Source organism: Aptenodytes forsteri, unplaced genomic scaffold (assembly GCF_000699145.1).
Source record: "Aptenodytes forsteri isolate BGI_AS27 unplaced genomic scaffold, ASM69914v1 Scaffold2, whole genome shotgun sequence".
Lineage (NCBI taxonomy): Eukaryota > Metazoa > Chordata > Aves > Sphenisciformes > Spheniscidae > Aptenodytes > Aptenodytes forsteri.
The window spans coordinates 16,555,581-16,580,427 of NW_008795695.1; the positions used below are offsets into that span (position 1 = coordinate 16,555,581).

Below are 24,847 nucleotides of genomic sequence, written 5' to 3' on the forward strand. Positions count from 1 at the left end.
TCCCTCCTGGGTAAGAAAGCAAGAATGGAAAGTGGGTCAGAAACCAGTGGTGCAGCATGCCCTTGGCAAAGTGGGGCGGCCACCCAGCTGCCCTCTAAAGACCTCCTGACAAGCTCTGGGCTAAGGATCATGCTGGAAAGACTGGGGGAGAGATGGGCACAGTTGGAGGAAACAGTGCTCTGCTTATCAGGCTGACTGGGAAAGTGCTGCAAGTTTTAAAAAGCTTCCATGGCTGTCCAAAAGCCGAGCCATTCCTTGAGATCTCTGTAAGTGCTCACTTTGTCATGATACCTCTCCACGTCAAATGTTTCTTTTGTTTGAGCACCAACTGCTATGGTCCTGTTTCCCCATCATGTAAAATGGGCAGGGACGCTCTTTCCAAAGACGTCCTCCTCAGTGCTAGATGCAACAAGGACATCTACCTGCTGTTGCTGCTGCCCTAGGTATTCAAACCAAGGAAAAGTCCAGCCTGTGGGCTCATGTTCAGCTGGAGCTTCTACCACGACTGCCCTATACAAGGACACAATGGAGGAGGAGCAGAGGATGATCAACAGGGCATGTACTCATTCTGCTGATCTTCACAGGTTTCTCCCTAAGATCAGTGGAGAAAGAGATGCATCTCTAGAGGATGATTGAGATGCTCAGCGGTCTCTCTTCACTGACTGGAGATGGAGTACAGGGCAACAGCACTCTGAACTTTGGTGCCGTAGTCAGTGGCCTGGATAAAATCAGGTTTAGGGGCAGAGACATCAATAGTTGTGCAGCCTATGAGTCACAGATTATTCCTGAAGCCTGCTATTCACAAGTGATAAAATGCTAATAACTAAGGTGTTTGCAAGACAGAACCCCCCGCAAAACACAACCATAAGATTCACCTGTTTTACAGTTGCACACAGTGTTTAAATGAAATTATGACATTTAATGATTGATGACGTTCTCATTACAGCTTACTGTCTTATGTAATTTGAACAGTTCATTGAAGCTGGCTCAATGTGATCTTGCAAATGTACCTTATCCTGAGGAATGTGAAGCATTTTAGTTTCAAGTTCACTGATTTTTGCTGGTCTCTTCACTTTCAATGTTGAAAATTTTACGAAAAATACTAATCAAAGTAAGGAAAAAGTAATTTTCAATAAACATATGAGTCTTTCGGTATTTAAAGTTTAAGGTATGAATAATTTAATATTACTCTCACTAGATCTTTTCCACATACTGAATGTCCCATAGCAAAGTCTTCGACAGCTGAGAAACACAGCTGAATGAATCAGGAAATTATTCTGCCCTCCCTTTTTCAAGCAGTGTGATTTTTTATTCATTCAGAAAGTAAACAAGGTCAGAGGAGTTCATCATAGTTGTCAACCAGCACTGTAGTATAATAATCTTTTTTATAAGTCAGTTCCTCAACTGATCATAAAACAACATAGTACTTCTGTTCACAGATAGACATCTGGTATTCTATGTGTAAAACATTATCCTGCTGTCAAATCAACTATTGCATTAGATTAAACTACAAAATAAGATCTTTTTTAACTATTCTTTGATGTGAGCAAAGTTTAAATAGGTCTAAGTGCCTGAACACTAGGCGTCTGCACTGGTAGCATTAACTGGCTTTTCAAAACAAATTTGTTCAACCAATTTCCTAAAACATGGATAGTGATTCCTTTTAAACTTTTCACAGGTTAGGGTGGAATCAAGAGTGAACTACTGAGTTTTTTTAAGTCAGTGGAAAAACTTCCACTAGCTTTGGTTGAGCCAACATCTCGCCTTTATCTTAAGATGTAAAGCCCCCTGCACATTTTTTGAATTGCAGCCTAATTCCAATGAAGTACTTAATTTTATGCTTAACTGCAGTCCCACTACAGCTGATAGGACTAGGTAATTGTTTTAAATTAAACAGGTACTTAATTATATTGCGGGATGAAGATCTCCTTAAATAACAAGTGCCATGTAATTACCACTTAGAAAAACCTAGGAATAAATGGTTTTGAACCTGACTTCCCCACATACTTACCAAGACCAAGACTTAGCAAAAAAAAAAATTGTTATTAAATGGTGATTATATTCTTACCTGAAGAGTTAGGTAATCAGCTAAAATCTGGAGAGGATGGTATAAATCGGACAATCCATTGATTATTGGGATCGTGGCTTCTTTTGTCATTAGGTCCAGATCATTATGCTTATAAACTCGAGCCAAGATTGCATTTGCAATGCTGGACAGCACCCTAGAGGATGGCAGAAAATACCCAAGTCAAACATGATAAATATATCCCTGTTGCACTCTTCACCGTGCAACACATAAATATTAATGAGAGGTGGTAATGAATCAAATTTTCTCAGCTATCTGAATAATTTATCATGCCTGCATAACACACTTAAATGCAGACATTTAACAAGCTGCTAATAAGTAAGCAGTTTTACTTATTAACAAACTATAGTAAGTAAATGAAAACTGCTGCTGTATTTTATGTTTTTTTCTCTTTAGCGTTTGATTGTAGTTACAGAGGTAACAGCAATAAATGTTAGGGTAGCTGAACTAAGATAAGAGATGGCATGACAATGTAACATTTGAAGAATTTGATAACTTCTGAAGAGATAAGGTGTAAGATTTCTTGAGTCTTTTAGCAAAGAACAAATGTAGCATTGACTGAATATTAGTGTCTCTGTAAGGTAGCCGGACCTTTGTGAGGATTAGGAACACAGATCTGTCTTAGATTACCACAATTATTTACTGATCTTAATGAACACAGAAACAGGAAGCCAACACCACCAGCCTGTTCTTTCTCCTACCTACACACTTGTGTATTGACGTACATGGTATCAGCGTTAAAGTAATTCCCAAATTTGAAACTCTGTCTGTGGATAGGGGCATGTGGGAGACACTGTACCACTCTGGCCTTAGCCTCATTTGCCAAAGTGTGAAAGCCTCGGAGATTAGCATAGTGGATTAGCATAGCATACTCAGTATGCTCTGAATTCTTTAGATAAATTAAACATGGATTGGAGCTCTGCATTTGTCTGCATTTCTGTGTTTTAATCAGGCCCTGAAGCATGACTTTGAAGTAGCATTTTGTGTGTTTTCATGTTATCTCTAACAGGACCTTAAAACAAAACAAGGAAGAGACTGAATAGAAGAGTATGAAAAACCCTTGCAGTATCTATCTTCCTGATTAGCCATGAAGAATTCTGGTATCTCCTCTTGTGGAAATATGGCTGTTAATGCCATGGCCTTTACACAGACAAATCTCCGGATGAAGTCAGTAACAAATATTTTTTACTGACAACAGACATTCCTCACACAAGCAAAACTCTTATAAAAGGTTTCAAGATTCCCTGTAGAGCTCTCTCTGAAGAAAAGACTGCTGATAGCAGCTACAAGTTAAAAGGAGGGACTGAACAGGGTATTTACTGATTGCAAGGTATTGGAACAGATGCTGGTTTTGCTGTTATTTCTTCTTAGCTCATGAGTTTCTTTTTCTGTGTGTTTATTCCGGCTTGAAGCATGTGACTGTGGAAAACCTGTTCTGTTCAGGGATGGGATGCATGGTCGCTTTTGTTAGCCGTCTAACAGGTGTCCACCCTAAACAAGACATAGCCAGTCACACCAGTCAAGGAAAAGAGGCAATCACACTGGGAAATTGCCCATTTTTCTCAGACTTTTTTTTAGGATGTCAGGACAGCTGATTCCTACCCGACACAACTGATAAAGAATTTCAAGAAGATGGTTCCTTTACAGGGTATGCCATTAGAGGAAATTCAGGCATAATCAATTACCAACTAGTGAAAACTGCTGGATTTTCTTCCTTAATCTGTTGAAAGTAGACACTAGAATTATTAGATGCTTACCAGCAGGACATCAGACAGTCCTTCTGCCAGCATTTCTAGATGTCATATCTTACAGTAGGAAACCCATGTGGAAACTGGGTTTATTCTTTGTGAAATCAAAACCAAACTGAACTCCGAAAAAAAAAAATAGACCTCATCTGAGGAGATGAAGTCTCCTGTAATCAAACCAATTTGAAGGAAACCAGGTAAGGCTGGGATTGCATAGGAAAAAAGACCTGGCTAGATAAGAGTCTTTAGTAAAGATGAAGTTTTGGAAGGTGAAGGGGAGTAAGCACAGGCTCATCAGGTGACTTTTCATTTAAGGTTCCTATGTTACCACCGACTATAAGGTCTTTTTCTCTTTTCAGTCTTTTTGCAAGATTGGGAGCCTATAAACTTCAAAATCCCAGAGCTTGGAAATATAAGAGTGTATTGGAATGCTGCATATCTCTTTTTTCAAAATAACTTTCATTTCTACAGAGAAAAGCTGGAAATTTTTACTCAAGTGTATCCTCTAAGCAATCCAAAATTAAACACAAATAAAAGTGGTGAGAAGTAAGAGATGCAGAGATGCAGAGATTCATCCCCTAATAATGCCAGCGGACTGGTAAAATCATCCTTTGAGCTCTTCAGTGCTGCCACTGAACCTTATGGCCACTGAACTGTAGTGGTGCACAATGGAACTGCTCTACAGGGGAAAATACAGATATAGTATTTATATTCCATTTCACGTAATATATCAGACATGCTAAACAGCACTGAAAGGCTTAGAGCTCCTTAATGGGTGGTAACTTCTTGCTACTGTGTCAGCGTAAATGTAAATGTCTTGTGAAGCATGGAAGAACTGTATTATGAGCAGGTAATAAGTCACTAAAAATATGTTCACAGCAGAAATGCTTTCAACCCTTACCTGCAGCAATTCTAATATAAACTGGGGACTTTTATAGATCTGTGCCCTTTTTGCTTTAAGTCTCAATCTCAAGTACTTCTAAGGCCTTCAGAGCCCTAGACACATGGATGTAAATATTTGAAATACCCTCCGGGTCTACTACAGGCATTCTTTTTTTATTCTTACATTAACTGAATGAGGTTGGCGTGTTATGCTTCATTCACAAGAAATGCCAAGGAATTAACACTCAGGTTGTTCTTTTGGGTATGCTGCTCAGCCTTGATTATGCAAAGTCAACAATAATTCTGTAAATGAGAGCAGGAGTGAAGCAGAGCACGTGAGGCTCTGTACGGACTTGGTAAAGCCCTCACTCCACTGTAGCAGGCAAGTGCTGTGCCCCAGCAGAGGAGCAAAATCCCCAAGTCAGGGGTCATAAACAGGACTTGACCTGGAAGAGCAAGCAGTGACAAAGGGGGGCTGAAGGCTTGGATGGGAAGTGGGTATTGTGGGAGATTTCGCCACAGCATGGGGACTTCTCCAAAATGGCTGGAAGATTTGCTTGCTTCTACTTTTTTGCCTTATTTCTCGTAGCTTACTGTCTTTCCCTTTTGCTTGTGCAAACAAAGGTCATTCAAGAGACTGTGAACCAAAGATTTAATGGTCCTTTATTATCCCATTTGGGAAGAAGAAGAAATGAAAACTGGCCTATACAAAGCATGTCCATATGTGCATCAGAACACACCTGGATTTGCTGCAGGGTTGGCATCTGAATGGCAGAGAGCCTCCGGGTGACAGTCCTGCATGTCTGGTGGGATGGTGCTTGGAGAGGTTATTGCAGGGGAGCACTGCATAAGGGCCCTGACTGCATCCTTCCCCTTCCTGGAGGTTTGGCTGCTGGGGCTCAGAGCCAACTTTGCAATAGCGCAGCTGAGGGCTGCCCCTCATCACTGTGATGTCAGGGGGTGAGGCTCCCAGACAGCACTGCGAGGAGCCTCCATCAGGGCCAACCTCCTTCTCTTGGGAGTCACATCTATTGCTGCTTTGTAACCATGCCCATGCTGATCCTGACCCGGACCCCCACCTGCGGGCTGATGTCCCAGCCTGGCCTTGGCCCACCCCCATCCCCACAGAGGTGCCCAATGCCCTGGGCTGTGGCTGCCCCCGGCTGCCTCCCAGCTGCCCTGCTCCCTGGCGAGGGGCAGTGGGACAGGTGCTGGCTGAAGAGGCCCTGCCCTGTCTGACCCACGGGGAGCGCCTGGCACCCGAGCCTCCCTAGTAGCCAAGGAGCCACCAGCCCACAGGGCAGCCTGACATACTGCTCTGAAGAGTCTCACTATTTGTCCTTCCCTTCCCATTCACAAGTGCCACAGTGCAATCTCACATTGGCCCTGGTAAATCAACCCTTCCTTTGGCTTCACCTGCCACCTTTGGTGACACTGCAATCCTTCCACATCATTTTGTCTTGGAGCCTGAAGCCATTCCTTCCCAAATGTGACACCTCTGCACTTTTTAATTCATTCTCCACTGCTCTGGTGTGTCCCATCCCTTCTCAATTTCAGTTCCTTTAAGCTGATGTAAATAGCTGATCTTCATCTTTCCGGCCTGGCATGCCGGTATCCCTGCTCACCATGTCAGGTTCTGTGTCTTCAGTCCCAGTCTCTCAGCACCGCCCTCCCATCTCCCTCCTACTGCGACCTCTGTCAGCATCCTCTCCTCCTCTCCCTTCTCTGTCGAGAGGCTCTCTGCTTACAATGGTCCAGTGAGAATGGAAGAAAAGGCAAGACTCCTGGAGAATAATAATACTTATTTACATCAGTGTGGGGGATTTACCTTTGATATGTTTCCCATTCACCTTTAATGTGACATAGTAAGCTATGTATGTTTGACTTGAAAAATCCTCCATCTCTCATGCTAATAGAGTTGTAGCAGGGACGCATGTGCTCTGAAGCATTTAAATGGCACGCTTTGATGAAGCTATAGCTGTCCTGCTCAAACTGGGGCTATGTCCCATGATGTATGAAGAATTTCTTTTGAGGGGATGTATTTGAATCCCATGGCAGTGTACGAGCTCTGCTGAACTGGCCACAGTGGCCACTGGACACAGTGGCCTAATGTACCTCAGACTTGACTGTTAAGTCTCAGATTAATCTGTTCCCTTTGTAGGCCCACAAGTTTATATGATTTTTTAATCTTTTAAATTTGTAGTTACTAAACAAGGCAGTGGGACACACTTTTCTGAAACATCTTCACACTACTGTTGCAGCTTACTTTGATACCGGCAGAGTTACATATCTAGCAGGGAGTGAGCGCTAAGTACTTTCATGCCTCAAGAGACTGAAATTTTGACTTTCTACTATCAACACCCATATGTCTTCCACTTCAGTAGTTAAAGGCAAGAAAGGAAAACTTAAAATGTTCAAATGTTTGGTCTTTTTCTTACATTTTCCTTGGATTTCATCACAGAGAGAACAGCAACATTGTTCTCAAACAATCTCTCCCACTGACTGTGAAAACTGTAGTATACAGCAGAGGCAATGGAACCTCAGCTGGCTGATTGCGTATTTTGAATTGAGCCTGACGAGCCTGACACTGCATATCTTTCACCAGAACAAAAAGGACCTTTCAGACACTACTAACCTTCCAACAGCTGAGCCTGACTGAATTGACCTCAGGATGCAAAAGGGCTGCCTAGAAAGCAGCACAATACTGAGGTTGGATGAGTCTTTAATACATGGAGTGCTATGAAAAACAGCAAGAGCACCTGCAAAAGACAACCTCATGTTCTGCCTACTTTCTGCAACATTGGAGGGAATCCGCTGGACAACAGCCTTGAGCTCAGTTCTTCCCTGCTATGGCAATGGGGATAGGCTGCTAGCTATTCATCCCTGCATGCATGTGGGACTGGGCATGATTAAGATCTTCCAAGGGTGCCAGTAAGAGAACAATGCCATAGCCCAGCCTCCACAGCAGTCCTGACAGCAGGTACAGCTGTGGAGGAGGGCATGTGAAATCAGAAACTGGCTGCAAAGTGTTGGTCAAGTTTGGTGCTGCTGAAATAGGGGGATCAGAGTGGCCTTCAGTGCCACCCTGTCACTGCAGGTAGGCTAAGGCCCACCAGCAGCTGGCCTAACTAGGATAAATAAAGTCTTTGCTTTTTGATTTGCCAGCCAGCTGTACTTCTAGCTCCATGAGGAGCAACAGAACCAGAAGGTTCTAGTCTTGTTTGAATATATGTGCTGTCATCAGTAGAGCTATACTACTGAGGTTCATAAAATGTTTCCGTTTGTGTGACTGTCACTCTCATTAACACTCTGTAAGCCAAATTTGATAAAAATATTTCTTGTCGTGAGACATTTTCGAGAGCTAGAGTGGATGGAATGATGGTGTACCAAACTACAGATCCTGTGAGCTGATCTGTAAATATTTAAGGAATCTGGAGTGCCTTCTGACATTTTCCAGAAAGAAAATATTAGCTTCCAAAATTCTGTGAGACAGGTTTCAGCCTGATCAACTACCAAATACATAGTGATCAATCAAGTGACATTTTACCAACCTTGCTGTATCTGTGAGACTCTCATTAGTGCCCAGATGTATGTCTTGTGTTGTAAGGAAGGAAGGATGTCCTCCAAGGAGAGCAAATCCTACAGTGAGGACAAATAAAAAAGAAATTAAACACCAGCACCTCATATTTACAGCCAAGATTCAAAAACTTCTTCATGTAAAAGATATTTACAGCAATAAAAGTAAAACTCAGCAGGGCATCCAAATGTTTCAAATGCTTAAAGTCTGACACACAAGACACAAATAAATTTATTTTGGAATAAACCCACTCAAATGCGATGCTTTGCTGAAATCCTTCAGCATGAGTTCTGATCTGTGTTCATAGGAACAGTCATTCAAGCTGCAAGGCTACATATTGCCAAAAGCATCACCGTGGCTCCCTCTTAAGAGCTAGGTAATCCATTCATCATGCTGAATTTCTACTTCAAGGGACTTAGCATCCTAGAAGGGCCATCTGAGTCACTAGGTGTAATTCCACATCCTTGCAAGAAGCTTTAAGTATATTCACTCAGATAGAAAACCCTAAGTCTCCTCATACACTATAACAAACTTGAGCTTGGTCACAAATGAACCAAGTGCCTTAAAAATTATAATGTGGCAGAGAGAAAAGGAAAGATCTTTTCTTTCCTCCACCCTGCAATAGTTAGGAATTTACAAGGTGAGCCAAGGAACTGGATGGATCAGGTCTGAAGAATGAAATCCACTCCTGAACAGGAAACCACAGAAAGACCTGAGCATCATTTAAGAATATAAAACACTTTGGGGAACTTAAAAGGTGTCTGGACGGTATTTTGGATAAAGACAAATTACATGCTAAGGACAACTGTCAGGTTCTGTCCTGCCTTATTCCTGTTGCACCACCACTAGAAAGCTACCACAAGCAACCAGGTGACACAGACAGAGAGAAAAACAGCTTTTTTTCACCAACGCTTGAGTCTCCCTGCCTTTGCCCAGTTTAAGCCTAAAGCCTCCCTCCACTGAATCTCAGTGTAAAGTCCATCGTGGCCACATATTGGAAGGATGGAGCCCGAGGGGGGCTGTTTTATGAACTGTCACAAATAGTTTAGCATAAGCCTAGCTGTAGGACACAGGGTCCTACAACTGTGGACATACAAAGTGTAGGATTTAAACTGGGCTGTAGGTAGCCCTGTAAGGCATTTTCTGTGCACTGGGGAAGATTTTCCGCATAAGAACAACTCCCTTCTAGTACAGAAATTGTCAGGGAGATCTTGCCCTGTCACTAATATCCATGATGGAGGAAATATCCAGAGAATCTTGGTGTGGACAAACCAACCTTGTCAAGACAGCACTGCGGGGGAGTAAGCCTTTTACTGTGATAAATCTAGAAGGAAGCCCATCTTGTTTTTATTGCCAGGAAGAGAAAGGCTGCATACAGCACAGAAGAGCAGAGACCCCACTTCTCTACCAAACTGTGATCTCTTGCAAGTGTTAACAAATTTCATGCTCTTAAAAAAAAAGGAAAAAAAGAGGAAAGAAAAAAATGAAAGAAAAAAAGGTTAAAAGCTGCTTGGGCTGGTTGTAGCCGTTAGATGGCACTGCAGACATCACCAGGACTGCAGCTTCAACATGATGTTTGTACATTAAAAAGTTGATCCCACTGCTACTCTTCAAAAAAGGATTAAACCAGGACTGAACACTGAAACCTTTCACAGATAAAACCAAGCAACTAGGTTCAGGCGGCAGGCCTGGGCGCCACAACTGGGCCCCTAACACAGAACAGCCCTTATTAACTTCCATCCCATGCGGGCAGCAGGGTTGAGGTGAGGTCTTCCACTTTGCATCAGTTCAGCCAGACTCTAGACTTTAAAATGCAATAGATAAAAATAATACTGGCAAATCACTGCCTTTTGACTGCCTCAATTTCCTTAAAAGTCAGATTAAAAATAATGATGCTCCAGACCCCACCTGAAGGGCAAATCTCTGCTCCGTCCAGCCAGTGTATACTCATTTTATTGAATGGGCCTGATTTTACTTTCCCTTTGTCATCATTAAGGATTGCTCCAAATCTCAACAAGATTAGAGTGAGAACCAGCAAACTTTTAAGAATGAAGCATCACTTGTTCTACTATTACTTTTTGCTGTTAGAAAAGCACTATACATTTGCCGGTTGCTTTGTCCTCCTTTCTTGGTTATTCCGAAGCATTTTTGTATTAAGGCAGGAAAAATGTTTAGGTTTCCTCAAATACTTTCACCTCCTCTCTGCAGCTCAGACACAAACACTGTATTTATGGGAATGTGTATGCAAACTGTTGCCTAGACATTATAGCCTACCTATTCAATGCAAGTTTTTAAGTCAAGACCTCAAGGTTGAAATGTTGTTTGTAGCAACTTTTCCTGTCCAGCTTCTTGTGGTTTTTTCCAAAGCCATATACAATTATGTCAGTGATTTATCCCCGCAAGTTCCACACAATACAACAGCTCTGCATTTTAGGCTTCTAAATGCATACACTTTGGTAGATGTTTCACAGTCCAGGCAGGCTCCCATGGACATATTCTGTTTTCTATAAATGATGCCCAGGTAGAAAAAGAGGAATCTGGCCATTTATTCAGAATTGCCAGACGTCAGGCAGCCCAGTCGGAGCTACCACCTGGAGTCTGTGTACATAGCAGAGTCCTAACGTGTTGGGCTTTCTGCTCGTGAACTGGCCATCTGTGCAGGGCCTGGGAACATAATTCCATCCAAAACTTTCCATCTGGAAACACAGGAGCTCTGTGCTTTAGCTTTGTATATAGTTGCAGAGAAAGAATCTTTGCTTCAGATGCTTTCATCCAGACTACTAGTAGAAAGAAAAAAATGATGACTTTTGAAGATATGCAGGCACCAATTCAACAAATAAGCACACGCTGGAGTGCTGTGTTAAACTGGAAGATCTAACCCTTTTTGTTGTCACAAGCTGGTCATATCCAAAGCCACATACTGAGTGTTTATATGAATCTTGGTACCTTCGACAAACTGTATTAAATGTTCATACTGCAGAGCCAGAATAGATTATTATCTCATGTCCACACTTCTCACTACTATTAGTTTTCAAAAATGGACAGTTTTATACCTCAGGCTGTGGCACATTATTGAGCCCACTTATGCAAACTCTTTCACGTAGGACACGTGTGCTGGTGGTTGTACAGACATGGGTTAGATCTCCATTCCAGACAGCCCCTGCTACATTGGGTGAGTGGGCCAAAGTGAATCCTCTAGTTCACACATTGGATACACAGCTGTGGGGCTGCTCTGCCATCACCAGGAGACATACACAGCCACATGCCCAAACTCAAAGGAACAATCTGGTTTTATATTTCAAGACATCTGGATTTGGATTTGTTAGTTTCCTCACTGCCTGCCAGGACTTACAATCTAGAAAGTATTTTTCAGTTTAGACTGATAACAAAGAACTCTTCTAGGCAGCAACTGCAAGAATATCCCTAAAGTAGAAACTTAAAAACTGATAAGCAATTTTTTAAAGCTATCCTCTAAATGGAGAGTAAGCTAAAAGAGTACTCTTGCCCCCTCTGTAATGTGGCCAAGCTAAATAATACTACCCATTCCAACAAAAAACAGACCCTGTATTCCTGCCATGTAATACCATCCCCACTACATTAGAACATAAGAAGTGATGCAATTATTTCTGTGACTGTATGTAGTAGTCTTCAGGCATGGACATGATGTTTCTCTCACCCTGCTGTGTAAGAGGAGTGAGTTGGGAGTAATTCCACTAAAGCCAGTGGCAGTGAACCTCTGTAAAGCTGTTAAGACCTTGTATATTCCAGTGGACAATGAAAAAAGGTATACAGAGCTTTTCTGCCTGTATTGTTTCCTCTCCATTTCTACCTTGTGACATATTGTCTGCATTCAGCGTCTGTGAAATGGTTGGATTTATTTATAATTTGTTCACTGAAATGTAACTGCAGCTGTATATTTTAAGAGTATCAGTGACAATCAGAATATTTTACACCAAAGCTGTAACAAAACCAGGGCATTCACTTTTATGCCATGCCTGAGGATGTTTATTTTACAAGTAATATATGACCATGTGGAATATCTTTGTTTTCAAAAAGTTCGCAAAATTTTATGCAGAATGGGTATGGGATTCTGACTGCAAACAGATGACAATTTCCAGTATAATAGCAGATATATAGAAAATAGACATTTTCCAATATAACAGCTAGTGATAGCAATAAATCTAGTAGACTCCACAAAACTGGATTTACTTTGCCAATACCCTATGGAAGTTACTTGTAGTTCTTCATTAAACTTACAACACCACTACTACTCTTAGAAATGGTAAAATAATATGGGTTTCAGAAATATGCATTAGGACAAGATTAGATTTATTCAAGAGAGTAAAGGGGCAATGAATTATACCACAAGGAGCTGTACATTGTTCAGTACAGTTGCAATGTCGTCAGAATAAAACAGTTTAGAGGTATAGTATGTTGGAAAAGCCAAAAATGTCGACTGTTGTCTTACAATGCATTATAAATCAATGTTTTGATAATCTTCTTTGATCAATCTTGGCGACTGGGAGAAGTGCCCAAAGACTGAAGGAAAGCAAATGTCACCCCTATGGTGACAAGGGCAAGAAGGAGGACCCAGAGAATTACAGGGCGGTCAGCCCCACCTCGATCCCTGGGAACGTGATGGAGCAGCTAATCCTGGACACCATTTCCAGGCACATTAAGGACAAGAAAATCATCAGGAGTAGTCAGCATGGCTTCACCAAGAAGTCATGCTTGACCAGCTTGATAAACTTCTATGATGAAATGACTGGCCCGTTAGATGAGGGGAGAGCAGTGGGTATTGTCTACCTGGACTTCATTATGGCCCTTGACACTGTCTCCCATAAGATCCTCATAGACAAGCTGTTGATGTACGGGCTGGATGAGCAGCGAGGTGGGTTGAAACTGGCTGAATGGCCAGGCCCAGAGGGTGGTGATCAGTGGCACAAGTCTAGTTGGAGGCCAGTGATTAGCAGTGTACCCCAGGGGTCAATACTGGGTCTAGTCCTGTTTAACATCTTCATTAATGGTCTGGATGATGGGGCAGAGTGTGTCCTCAGCAAGTTTGCTGATGACACAAAACTGGGAGGGGTGGCTGATACGCCAGAGGGTTGCGTTGCCATCCAGAGGGACCTCGACAGGCTGGAGAAATGGGCTGACAGGAACCCCATGAAGTTCAGCAACGAGAAGTACAAAGTCCTGTGCCTGAGGAAGTATGCACCAGTACAGGCTGGGGGCCACCCAGCTGGGAAGCAGCTTGGCAGAAAAGGACCTGGGGATCCTGAAGGAAACCAAGGTGAACATGAGCCAGCAATGTGCCTTTCCGGCCAAGGTGGCAAATGGTATCCTGGGCTGCTATAGACAAAGTATTGCCAGCAGGTGGAGTGAGGTGATCCTTCTCCTTTATTCAGTACCGGTGAGGCCACACCTGGAGTGTCCAGTTCTGGGCCCCTCAGTATGCGAGAGACACGGACATACTGGAAAAAGTCAGTATGTCCATGTCAACAAAGGGCCACGAAGATGACTAAGGCACTGGAGCAATTCCCTTATAAGGAAAGGCTGAGAGAGCTGGGACTGCAGAGCCTAGAGAAGAGAAGGCTCAGAGGGAATCTTACTAGTGTATATCAATACAATGGAGGACGCAAAGAGGATGGAGCCAGGTGCTTTTCAGTGATGCAATGGGCACAAACTGAAATACAGGAGGTTCCCTCTGAACACCAGGAAACACTTTTTTACTGAAAGGGTGATTGAGCACTGGCATAGATTGCCCCAGGAGATTGTGGAGTCTCCATCCTTGGACCTATTTAAAAGCTGTCTGGGCACGGTCCTGGGCAACTGGCTCTAGATGACCCCGCTTGAGCAGGGGGGTTGGACCAGATGACCTCCAGAGGTCCCTTCCAACCTCAACCACCCCGTGATTCTGTTTGTTTATTTTTCAATAATGATGTTCTTTATAGACATAAGGACAGCAGGACTTCTGAAAAGACTTGTATGGTGTTAATATATGGCAACAATCTCCTAGGCACTGCACAGAGCAGATTTTGTAACCAGTGCTTTCCAAGTCTCTACTCCTTTATAATGAAACCCATTGATTTTCATCTAGTTGTTCCTGAGAGTTGCAAAGTTTGTTTAGACTAATCTCATCACCAGAACCTTGTCCCACAAGTGATCTCTTTCAACATATTGAAGGTGCAACTCGTGGGAAATGCTATTTGAGATGGCTCAGGTATTTTATAAATAAACACTCCAATCCACTTCAACGTCCACTTTCACTGGACATTAGAAAATTGGTATTAAATTAGCTTATTTAGCTAAAAGGAACACATGTGACCCCACATTTGTTTTGAGTTAGAAATTCCAAGGGAGAAATCATGTATGTTAAAAAGCAGCTGAAATGTATAGAGTTTCCATGGACAGAAAAAACTTGAGTCTGCCTTTGAAACAAAGTCTTAGGCTTAGGGGACTTAAGACCAATTAACTGAAGGTGTGAAGTTAATGCACAGAAGTTAAACTGCCTTAAACTCCCTTGTGGAAGCTCTCACTCAGAAATAAATTGGTTTTATTTCACTGGAGCTTAATCCCTCTTGGATGAATTTATGTGCATTAACTCCCATCCTTGAGTTAATTCATTTGAACTTTCCTGAGCTTCCCCCTTCCATAAGCCTTCAAAAGCCAAGGACTAAATAGTGCTTCCCTCTGAATATAGAAGCACGAAGGATAAACAGATTCAGAGAATTCGTCATTACCTGCCCATATACCAGTGTGGCAGGCAACTAGAAACTGGACTAAAAACTCCGGAATTAAAAGGTGGGTGGTCTTCACAGAGAGGGAATGCACAAGAGAAACCCATTTGTAAGTCCTGCTTATCTGGAGAAAACAGAAAGCAGCAACAATTCTACATAAAGACCAGGATCAGCAGGTAACTGGCTATGCCAGAGGATACAAAGGCAAATTCAGAAATGCTTGCAGATAACATATCTGCTTCTTCCTTCCATTATTTTTACTTTCTCCCTTACACCTTCTAAAGATATGTGAATACTCAACAAGTTTCCTGTCCCTTCACCAGGGAGAAGTCAGCCTAAGGGATGCTGGGTCAATTTAAATGTGAGAAGGGCAGGCTTCTCCTTCCTTAATGTGTAAAAATGTACCCATAAGACAGTCACCAATTCATAGTTATTCCTTGCTAAAATGCAAGCACGTGAATGATTTATTTCAGCAGTCCCACTGACTTCACAACAACTACCATGTAAATAAAGCTATGCACGTGTTTCAGTGTTTGCAGGACTGTATCCTAAAAGGATAATGTTCCAGTGCCTGGTCTTATTAGGCTAATACCCTAGAGTCTCCATCAAGTTATCTTCCCCTGTAGGTAATCATGTTAATTTTTTTTTTCCCTAATTTATATCAAGGCATTACTACGATTCCCAGTCTAAACACACTCTGAAATGTGACAATGGTAGTGGATAATACATTAGAAAAATATTTATTAGAGCTTGCATGGAATTAAATTTGTGACGCTTACTAAAATAGATGTTAGGAAATCTTGCATCTTGCCAGTACAACTAGGCGCTTACACCTGAAATGCTTACTTCTGCCTGTTACTTTATTTCTGATCTATCATGTTTTGGAATGATCTGGCGAAATTTCGGTGACGAAAGGCATGTGCTTGTGAAATTAATATGCAAGGTGAAACACATTTAGCTACCATTCTTTTCCTATTTTTGCTTTCAAACTTTAGGTTTCTCCTGAGTAGAAATTGCTAAATACAAAATTATGCAGTGTTTTTCAGTACATCCTCACAGTATATGATTTCATATAAAATCTGGCTGTGCCATTGCTTAGACCTACCTGTTTCTGCAGATAATCTTGTTCTTGTGCTTCTCTTCTCAAAAATCATGGCCAAAGATTTTCCTTGCATCAGAGGCAAATACTGGAATATGAAAATTGAAGGCATTTCAATTTTATAGTCATTATACACTTTACAGTGTGAAATACTTCTTTCACATTTTGATTCAGCATTAGAAAAGTTACACAGGTGTTTTTTTAACCATAGCTTTGTTCTCCTGCCCTTCAAGGAATTTATTAGCAGTGGAAAGGTTAAAGGGAAAGAAGTCATTCTAGGGGCAAAAAGCAACTGCATTTTGGCACTCAATTTGAGCTAGCATTAAGGAGAACTCTGATACTAATTTAATCCCATGCAGGGAAGTGTCTTCCATTTCCTACATTTAGCGCTGCACGTACACCATGTGTCGATGGAAGGGGTTAGCCAACAACAGGGAGTTAACTGTGCAAAGCTGTTTAACCTTTTCACTTGCGAAGTTCTCTGAAGTATTTAAAGAATATCTCTGAACACTTTACAGGAAGGCTCTTTGATTTGTAGCACATGATTTACAGTATTTAAGAGTTCAGGTGATGTTGTTTAGAACAAGACAGCTGAATGGCTCATTCCCAATACTCTTCAGAACAATATTCATTTCAACATCTGAGTGACCTAAATGACAGTTAAAGCATTTTACCTCTCCTTTGTGCTTTATCCTTTGTTTCAAATCTGAGGCCATCCACAGCAAATACTTCAGCTCATTTGTTGTGTAGTTCTGTAGAGTAAGGAGGTCACGACCTTTCAGATGAACATTCATTTGAGCTGCTGGCCCATACCTGTGTCAAAAGAGCAAAAAATAGACGCTTTTTGTCATTCGACACTAAATTGTACTCATCCTAAAGCCAATGAGCAAGCAGCTGAAATCTCTCCCACTCCCCTCCTTTGACCCAGCTGGATCAGCTTGATGGACTGTGTTAATTACTGTCAGACAGACACAACATGCCACTATGCGCTATATCTATCACCACTATAACCGTGTCTCAAATTGTATTATAAACTGTACATTAGATGTAGTTTCTTTTGCCTTCTGATATGCATAAGACTTGACTGCATGCTGCCTAATCAAATAAACCCAAATGCATAAAGACACTCAGGGCTTGGTGAAATGGCTTACGCATAGACCACAACGCTGCCCTTTGGGGGCACAGAATACGAGGAACTGATCTTGATGCTCTTTCTCCTTCCTTCATGCTTTGTGGATGAGTAGACACTTTCCATGTTCCACCGTGGAGGTGGAACAATACACCCCAGTACACAACAATACACAATACAAACGGTGGCATTTCTATAAAGGTGTATGAAATCTCTTGATTACACTAGGGAAGAGGGTAAAAAATCCCAACAAAATAGCCATGTGCTCTGGTCCTTCTCCTACCACACAAGAGATGTTCTGGGCATGTGCAGTGTATTTATTCAGTGTATTCTGGCCTCCAGACAGATTTATGACTTCAGAATCACATGAACGGTTGGACTCGATGATCTTAGAGGTCTTTTCCAACCTTAATGATTCTATGATTGTATGATTCTATGAAATTGGATGTTGATAATCACCCACAGAAGTTACATGATCTAATGAATTTCCTCTAGCTTAGATGAGGTGTCTTAATGAAAGTCACGTCCAAGCCCGTGTTTCCACAGGCTTAAGATTAGTAAGCGAGAGTGGCAGCTTAGCCCCTTCCCTGGCACTGTCTACAGCCCTCCTTAGCATAACACAGTCTGCACTGTACTCTTGCTAAGGTTTGGATGGGTACAAGCTAAACATGTCTTTTTAACTAAAGGCAGCATTTTTAGACTGATCTGATGGAATAGAAACCAAAGCAATGCAAACAAATGGACTGAGTGCAGCTACCACTTTAGTATTTCCAAGTAGGCTTCCCTTTAGCTCTCCTTTGAGGCCAGGCTCAGTTAAAGCACCTGCCAATTGCCAAGCTCTGGAACCCACAGCTAGGAATATTCAGGGGAAAAAGTAGAATTTCTGTTCATTTTTCTGTTAATTCCAATGAATAAAAGCCCTGGTAGTGGATAGGCCTATTATGGCTTCTAAAGATTTTGGTGTTATATTAGTTAAATCTGGAGGGAAAGACTTTTTCTATAGAATTTGGTCGCATAGGCTCCAACTGGAACTGGAGGAAGAGAGCAGCTCTTACGGGAATGGTACCACACACTATTACTGTCCGTTTGACATCACAGCACAAACTGCACAACTTTTCAAATCATGTAGCAGAATTTTTTCTTTAACTGAAGATATCTAAATGCTGTGTGTTTTCCTTCTGGACACCTTAAAAGTGCTTTAGATACACATTATGCCACTGCCATTACTAAGAAGACTTTTTTCACAGTGAAAAGGATTATGTGTAACAGCAGAAACACAGAGAATATATGAAGAAGTAGTCCATGCAGATGTCCTGCAGATTAATATTGCTGGAAATCAGTAAATGCTGTCATATATCAGGGCAATGTGCTCCAGAGATTATGCAGACTGCCAGAGGGTCCACCGCTAAGCTAAGCACAAAGCACCACAAAGATTCCCATCAATGTGCACCATCAGAGTCTGGTCTCTGCACAGGCCCCCAAACTGCAGGAGGGAAGGACTTTTCTGTAGCACGATGCAGATAAAGGAGTGGATTTTTTGTTTTCTAAGTTTAGAGTAATGTTGCCTGTGTATTTTCTTAGAGTGTCTCTGAAAATTGATTCTTAAGTGAAATACAATCTAAACTGTATGTGTGACTTCAGTAACAAATATTTGTGGCAGTACCATTTAAAATAATAATGCACATTTCCAAGCCATAAAGACTAATCTTCACAGCATTACAATCATTAATAAAATAAAGTTACATATTTTGCTGTAAGTGTTATCCTTCTGTTCCCATGCTTGCCTCCAACCTGAGGTAAACAACCTAGAAACAGTTAGGAAGCATCCAAATGCCCCATTTTTGAATTTGAAGTGGGAGTTACAGAGGTAGCAAAATGATTTCCTGTACTTCTATATTCAACAGCTGCAGAATAGAATATACCTGACATTATAAGAAAAGCTGGGCATTCGTAGGTCAGGTAGCTTCCACCATAGCATGAAAAATGGCCTACCAAGGCAAGCTACTGAAATCCAGCCTTGAATACCAAGGCTCTTAGTTGATATTCAAGGGGTTGGCTCTAACTTCAATGTGTATAATGTGAAAGAAATTAGTTTCATAACTGTGACTTTTTATTGTTATTATTTTTCAGAATAGGAATTTGCTACTCTATCCAGTTTGGGGGAACAAAAAAATACTTGTCCTGTTTTAAAATCTATGCAATTTTTTGCTGCTTGGTCACTCTACTCTCCTTCGCTGCGTTGTTCCCAGAGCAGCTTTGATGCTGCTCCTCGAGTTTCTAATTGCAGCCTACAATTCCTTCCAGGGAGTTAGAGATTGTCTAATCTCAACCTGCCAAGCAGGAACTTCCATTCATGGGTCTTGTTTTACCACTTGGCAATATTGAGAAGTGGACTGAGAAATATCCACCACTAATTTCTGCACTGGTAGATAGTGAAGCACTAAAATTGGTTACCCAGAGAGGATTTGGAATTACCATCCTTGGAGATTTTCAAGATGTGGCTAAGCAAAGACATAGCTGACCTCGTATGCTGTTGTCGGGCTACAAGCAGAAAGTTGGACCAGAGGTCTGCTCCTGACCTCTATGTTCCCATGATGATTCTGTTTTATTGCTATGACCTTCAAGAAATCTGCTCCCTTCCCTGTTGACCACATCCTCTGAAAAAGAGGCAGAAGTGGACTAATAAATTCCAGAGAAGGAGCATGAGACAACATACCAAAGTTAAAATGTAACAGGCAGAATTGCAAGGTCAAACAGTTGGCTTATTCCCTTCTGAGCAGGGACAGCAATTACTTTGGACTATTAGCACAGACTGATAGGTATTAGGTTATCCTGCAATATCAACCACAGCGTGCTTAACTCGTAATGCTCATATACAGTGGTGATAGCTTATGCCAACATTATGATACAATGTTAAAAAAACCCTAAAAATAAAAAACAACATTATGTGGGGAGCTTAATGAATTGGATGACTTTATTGGAAAACCAGCTTTACTGCAGTTGTTTTCCAAACTTGCTTGTCTATCATCTCTGCTAACCAGAGAAAGCTCCCACCAATTGCCAGCAGTGAAAATCCAAAATCCATAAAAAAAATCATCACCCAGGCTTCAGGACCACTTTAAAACTGTAGCAAAGAAATCACAGAACTTGGAAAACATTTGGTTTTCATCTGATGTAATGTAGAAATGATAAATAAAAATGAGAAGCAGCTTACTGAAAACTGTCATACAGGTACTTTTCTGAAGGCACAGGGGACAGGCACGTCTATGTGGCTGAAGAAAGAACCCAAAGCCAGGTCACAGAGCCAGGTCTACCTGGCTAACTTTGAATGTTGTATCACATCACACTTTTCCTGCATGCCTCCATTGTATATAGAGACAAAAAAATCCCGAAGTGGAGATTCACCTTGCAGCTTCAAGGAGACAACTTCCCCCCCCCCCCAGTACTGGCCATGATAACTGTCTAAATGCACAAGAATTTCCTGTATTTTATTCAGATAGTTATTCATTGATTACAGTACCTGCAATGTACACTGACCTCAAGAAGAAACATTCCTTCTTGACTTTGCTGCTAAATCCCACAGAAAGAATTAACAGCATTTCGCAAACATTAAAAGGGAAAAACCTCCAGTCTCCCAAAGACGCTGAGCTTTCTGCCTCAGGAGGCAAAAGGGCACTAAAAATGCGAAAAAAAGTGCCTTTCTCTGAAACACTCACTCCTTCACAGGATTCAACAGCTTTTGTCTCCAGGCTTCTGACTAAATGGCACTGAACACCGGACAAAACTAAAGGATAAGCTTACCAAAAATGTCGCAGCAGCTGCTTGCTGGTCCATGTTAGTTTTGCAGCACTGAAGAAATTCCTCATGTGAAACAGCATCTTCTGTTCGCATTAGACTTCTCTCAGTCCCGCAAATAAAGTTAACAGAAACGGAGGTGTATGAAGCAGAGAGCGAGCTGTGCTGCTGTGCAAAGGAGGGAAAACCAAGAACCAAAGTCTTTGCTTTGGCTGCCCCAGCCAGGGCTGGGCCTGGCGGGGGCTGACACTGAAGCTTTTCCTTGGTCAAACTCTACAGATAGAGATTTCTCACAGGGCCCATTGCACCACGCGCAGTTTGTGCTCTTCTGTGTGGGCCCATCATATCATACCTGTGTCAACACCATTTCGTAGCAATTTTGTGTTTGTTAAATATTTGTACAGGAGCATGTGCTAGCAGAAAAAGGCAAAAGAAGATTTGTCAGGGTGCAGCATGAGCAGGGTGGCTCCCTTGGGGACGGGACTGCGACCGTGGGGGGCTCCCCGGCCCTAGAATGGCCTGGGCAGGGCCGGATGGCCCCGCGCTGAGCCAAAATGAGGGTCCTGGGCCCACGGGTATCAGGCTGGGCAGGGCCATTAAGGCTTATTTGTGCCCTCAGGGCCCGGACAAGATGGGAGATGGGCTACATTAAAAAACGTATATATTGCTGGAGGAGTTTTGGACCAAGTTTTCAATTGTGCTATGGTAGCATTAAAAAGCCCTCAGTGAGGCCCAGAAACTTAAATATTGCTGCCTGCATGCCTCCTTATGTTAAATTGCTTGCTGTATCATCTGATGTTGGTCAATTGCTAAATATTAAAGTGATTTCATTTAAATTTCTACCTTCAAATATAATTGTCAGATAAGATTTTATGCCACCTGCACTGCAGGCGGTTTTGAAATATGGCCATTACTTTCTCATTTCCTCCTCTGTATAAGGAGAAGCGTACTTGTATAAATCAAGGTGATGGCATATCTATCAGAGACGGTGATATGTCGAAATTGCAATGTGAGGATGATATAATTAAAACACATTGAAAAAAAAAACTTACTTCCCCAGAGAGACTGCCATGAAAGGCAGGGTGATAGCTCTTGGTAGGATTTGTTCAGGACCCCTCATGCCAAGCCAACCCTGAGATACTTGGAAAATGCAGCAGTTGCCAGGGGAAATGTCAGGGAGAAGCAAAACCCAACAGAAATTAATGGGAATGAAAAAGCCAGAAGAACTGCACATAGAGAAAAAAGCCGGGCCACGGCTTCCCTCTTGGTTGCCCTTCTCTGGGAAATGACTCTCATGGCCTTCAAGCCCAGCCCCTGGGGGCTGAGCGTGTGCCACTGGTGGTACCCAGGAGAAAAGACGGAGGGGAAAGGAAACGTGGTTGATGTGCCAAGGCCCCCAGCCTCATCCTGCAGCCCCGCAGAGAGGGGACAGTGCCAGTGCGCCTTTATCAGGTCATCCCGGGACAGGGACTGCCCAACCCCAGTTCCCACATGAACCAATTCCCTCGTAAGGTCCTGTGAGCGAGCAGCAGCGCCTGGCGGGGGGGAGAGTCGGACCGGTGTTGGCATTGCTGTTGGTGCAATGCACTTCTCTTATGTGTGGGGTGACAGCAGCATCTCTCAGTGTGGAGCCCCGGAGCCACCCCCTGTTCCTGCTAGCTGCCCCTGAGCTGCCAGGACTCAATGTGCTACCATGTGAAAAACTGACTCACTCATCTCAACACCATAAAATGCTTCAATGTTGAAATCAGGATTGAATTGGTTTGGCATATTTCTATATTCCAGGGCTTGGTATTGAAAACGGAGCAATAGTAGTACATGGGTTGAGACACACTGGTGAAGAGAGAATAATGTAGTGTAAGAGAAAAGTAGATTAGGATAATGGAAGGATATTGATAGTCATATCAATAGTCATCTAATATGAACATAAGGCCTCTCTCCTCGCTAAGCTGGCAGGAGACTGACCCTTGACACCTCCTTTCTTGAGGGGAAGCAGCAGTCAGGGTAGAAAAAGGCAAGAAAAGCATTTATGCAGCAGTGGCTGTGGGGTGGTGCAGCAATAATGCCCATGCTGCTTCCTTTCAACCTGAAAAAAACACCTTGGGAGGTCAATGTCCTTTCACAGCTCATGTGCTCCCTGACCCCCTGGCCTGAGGAAGGGCCTGACCTTGGTGCCTCTCTTTTGCAGAGTGGGGCTTCAGCAGCTGGGGCACCTCAGAGGGGAGCAGCTCCTCCCCTGCAGCTCTCTCCAACCTGCTGCAGCCCGCCATGACCACAGCTGCATCTTCCAGTGGTACATCTGCTTGGACACCTGGGACAATGTGGCATAACTGGACCTCTGCCAACACGACTTCTGCTTCATCTGCGTGCGGTGGTTGTCCAAAACCAATGCCAGACACCCACTCTATAAACAGCCTTTCCAGTCCATCCTGCACTCTGTGGTGGCCAACGACGACTTCCAGGAGCTCAGCATCCAGCCACTTGCAGGCACTGCTGGTAACTCTCTCCTTCTCCCATCATTCCTTGTTCAAAGACCTCCTTACCAGGTCAGCCATCCTACTGGCAGAGATACATTTGTCCCACCTAGTAAGGTGTCTCCCATCTCTCCCAACCAGATGTTGATCTTCAAATACAATCTCACAGTCACAGAAACCAAAACCCTGTTGCTGACATCTTCTTCCCATGCATCTGTCTAATTGCCTCATAACCCTTTTATATTCTTGGCATCCACAGTATCTGGCAACTACAATCTCAGGCATCACTTTGTGGAACAATGTTTGTTCAGTTTTATTTTGAACAGCTTTTGCTGGATATCCCCTCGCTCCAGACTTAGGAGAAGCAGTTAGGGCAGAAAGCATCAGAGGGACAAAGGGGTTCAAAGAGATGAAATCCCTGCCTCACGTAGGGCCAAAAATCACAAAGACTTTCTGGTCACTTTTGAGAATGTGGCCACCCTTCTTTGTGTGTACTTACATGGATACCTCATCTTATGCACCAACAACTGTATTGATTAAACTCTGCATAAAACAAGGCTTAAATTGGTTGTCCAGGCTGCCAGCTGCAGCCTCTATTGCAGTACATCATCCTGAAAGCAAGACCTTTTTCTTTCAGCAAGGGATGACCTGGCATATCTGAAACACAGTGGAATAGCAAGAAAATGGAAATCCAGAAACGACCATAGATTTTTTCTGGAGGGGGGAAAGCACCACTGGGAGTTTGGCACTGCATATTAAATACGGTTAAAAGGCTACAAGCCCCTGGACTCATTCCAGTGGGGTCTGCACAACTGCCATCACCTAAGTGTCCCTGGCTGGGTGGAAGCTTGAACCTCTTCTCATGCACTCGACCAGAAGACTTTACAGGGACACCCTGGTGAACCACAGAGACCATCAAACAGAGGAAGCTTGTCTTTTAGGACAGCAGAATCCCAGTAGCAACAAAGTTCCTGAGTTATGTTCTGTTCATCCATCCAAGGTAGGGCAGCACCCCCAAGCACTCAGCAAAGCAAGCAGATGTGTCAGGAGCCTGGCTTGGCTAAGCAGGGAGCTCAAGGCAGAGCCCCAGCGTGAGATGGCTGCTACAGGAGCCGGAGGCAGGGACAGGCTACAGAGGAGGGACACAGAAACGATGCCCAGGCACGTAGGGATGGTGTCAGGAAGGCAAAGCTCCGCTGGAGATGAGACTCACAAGGGGCCTTCAAGGGAGGCGATTCTTCCCTCCTTTCAGCACCCGTGAGCCCCCGTCTGGCGTTCCGTGGACGGTCTGTGCTCACCGCACACTAGGAGGCGCGGACA

The 24,847-nt window shown here is 42.9% G+C and overlaps 2 protein-coding genes across 2 annotated transcripts in view; one reads left to right on the forward strand and one right to left on the reverse strand.

The window, feature by feature from the left end:
- The window catches only part of OTC (ornithine carbamoyltransferase), a 31,097-nt gene extending 9,961 nt beyond the window's left edge, over window positions 1-21,136 (reverse strand). Inside the window, exons 1-5 of the mRNA XM_009283040.1 lie at window positions 21,060-21,136; window positions 16,804-16,942; window positions 16,136-16,217; window positions 8,265-8,352; window positions 2,069-2,222 (exon numbers count right to left, since the gene is read on the reverse strand). Coding sequence (XP_009281315.1) covers window positions 2,069-2,222; window positions 8,265-8,352; window positions 16,136-16,217; window positions 16,804-16,942; window positions 21,060-21,136 — 540 coding nt within the window. The remainder of the gene's footprint in view (window positions 1-2,068; window positions 2,223-8,264; window positions 8,353-16,135; window positions 16,218-16,803; window positions 16,943-21,059) is intronic.
- A 1,125-nt stretch (window positions 21,137-22,261) lies between these two features.
- RPGR (retinitis pigmentosa GTPase regulator) overlaps window positions 22,262-24,847 on the forward strand; it is a 69,088-nt gene continuing 66,502 nt past the window's right edge. Inside the window, exons 1-2 of the mRNA XM_019473078.1 lie at window positions 22,262-22,281; window positions 24,355-24,362. Of these exons, the coding sequence (XP_019328623.1) occupies window positions 22,262-22,281; window positions 24,355-24,362 (28 nt within the window). The remainder of the gene's footprint in view (window positions 22,282-24,354; window positions 24,363-24,847) is intronic.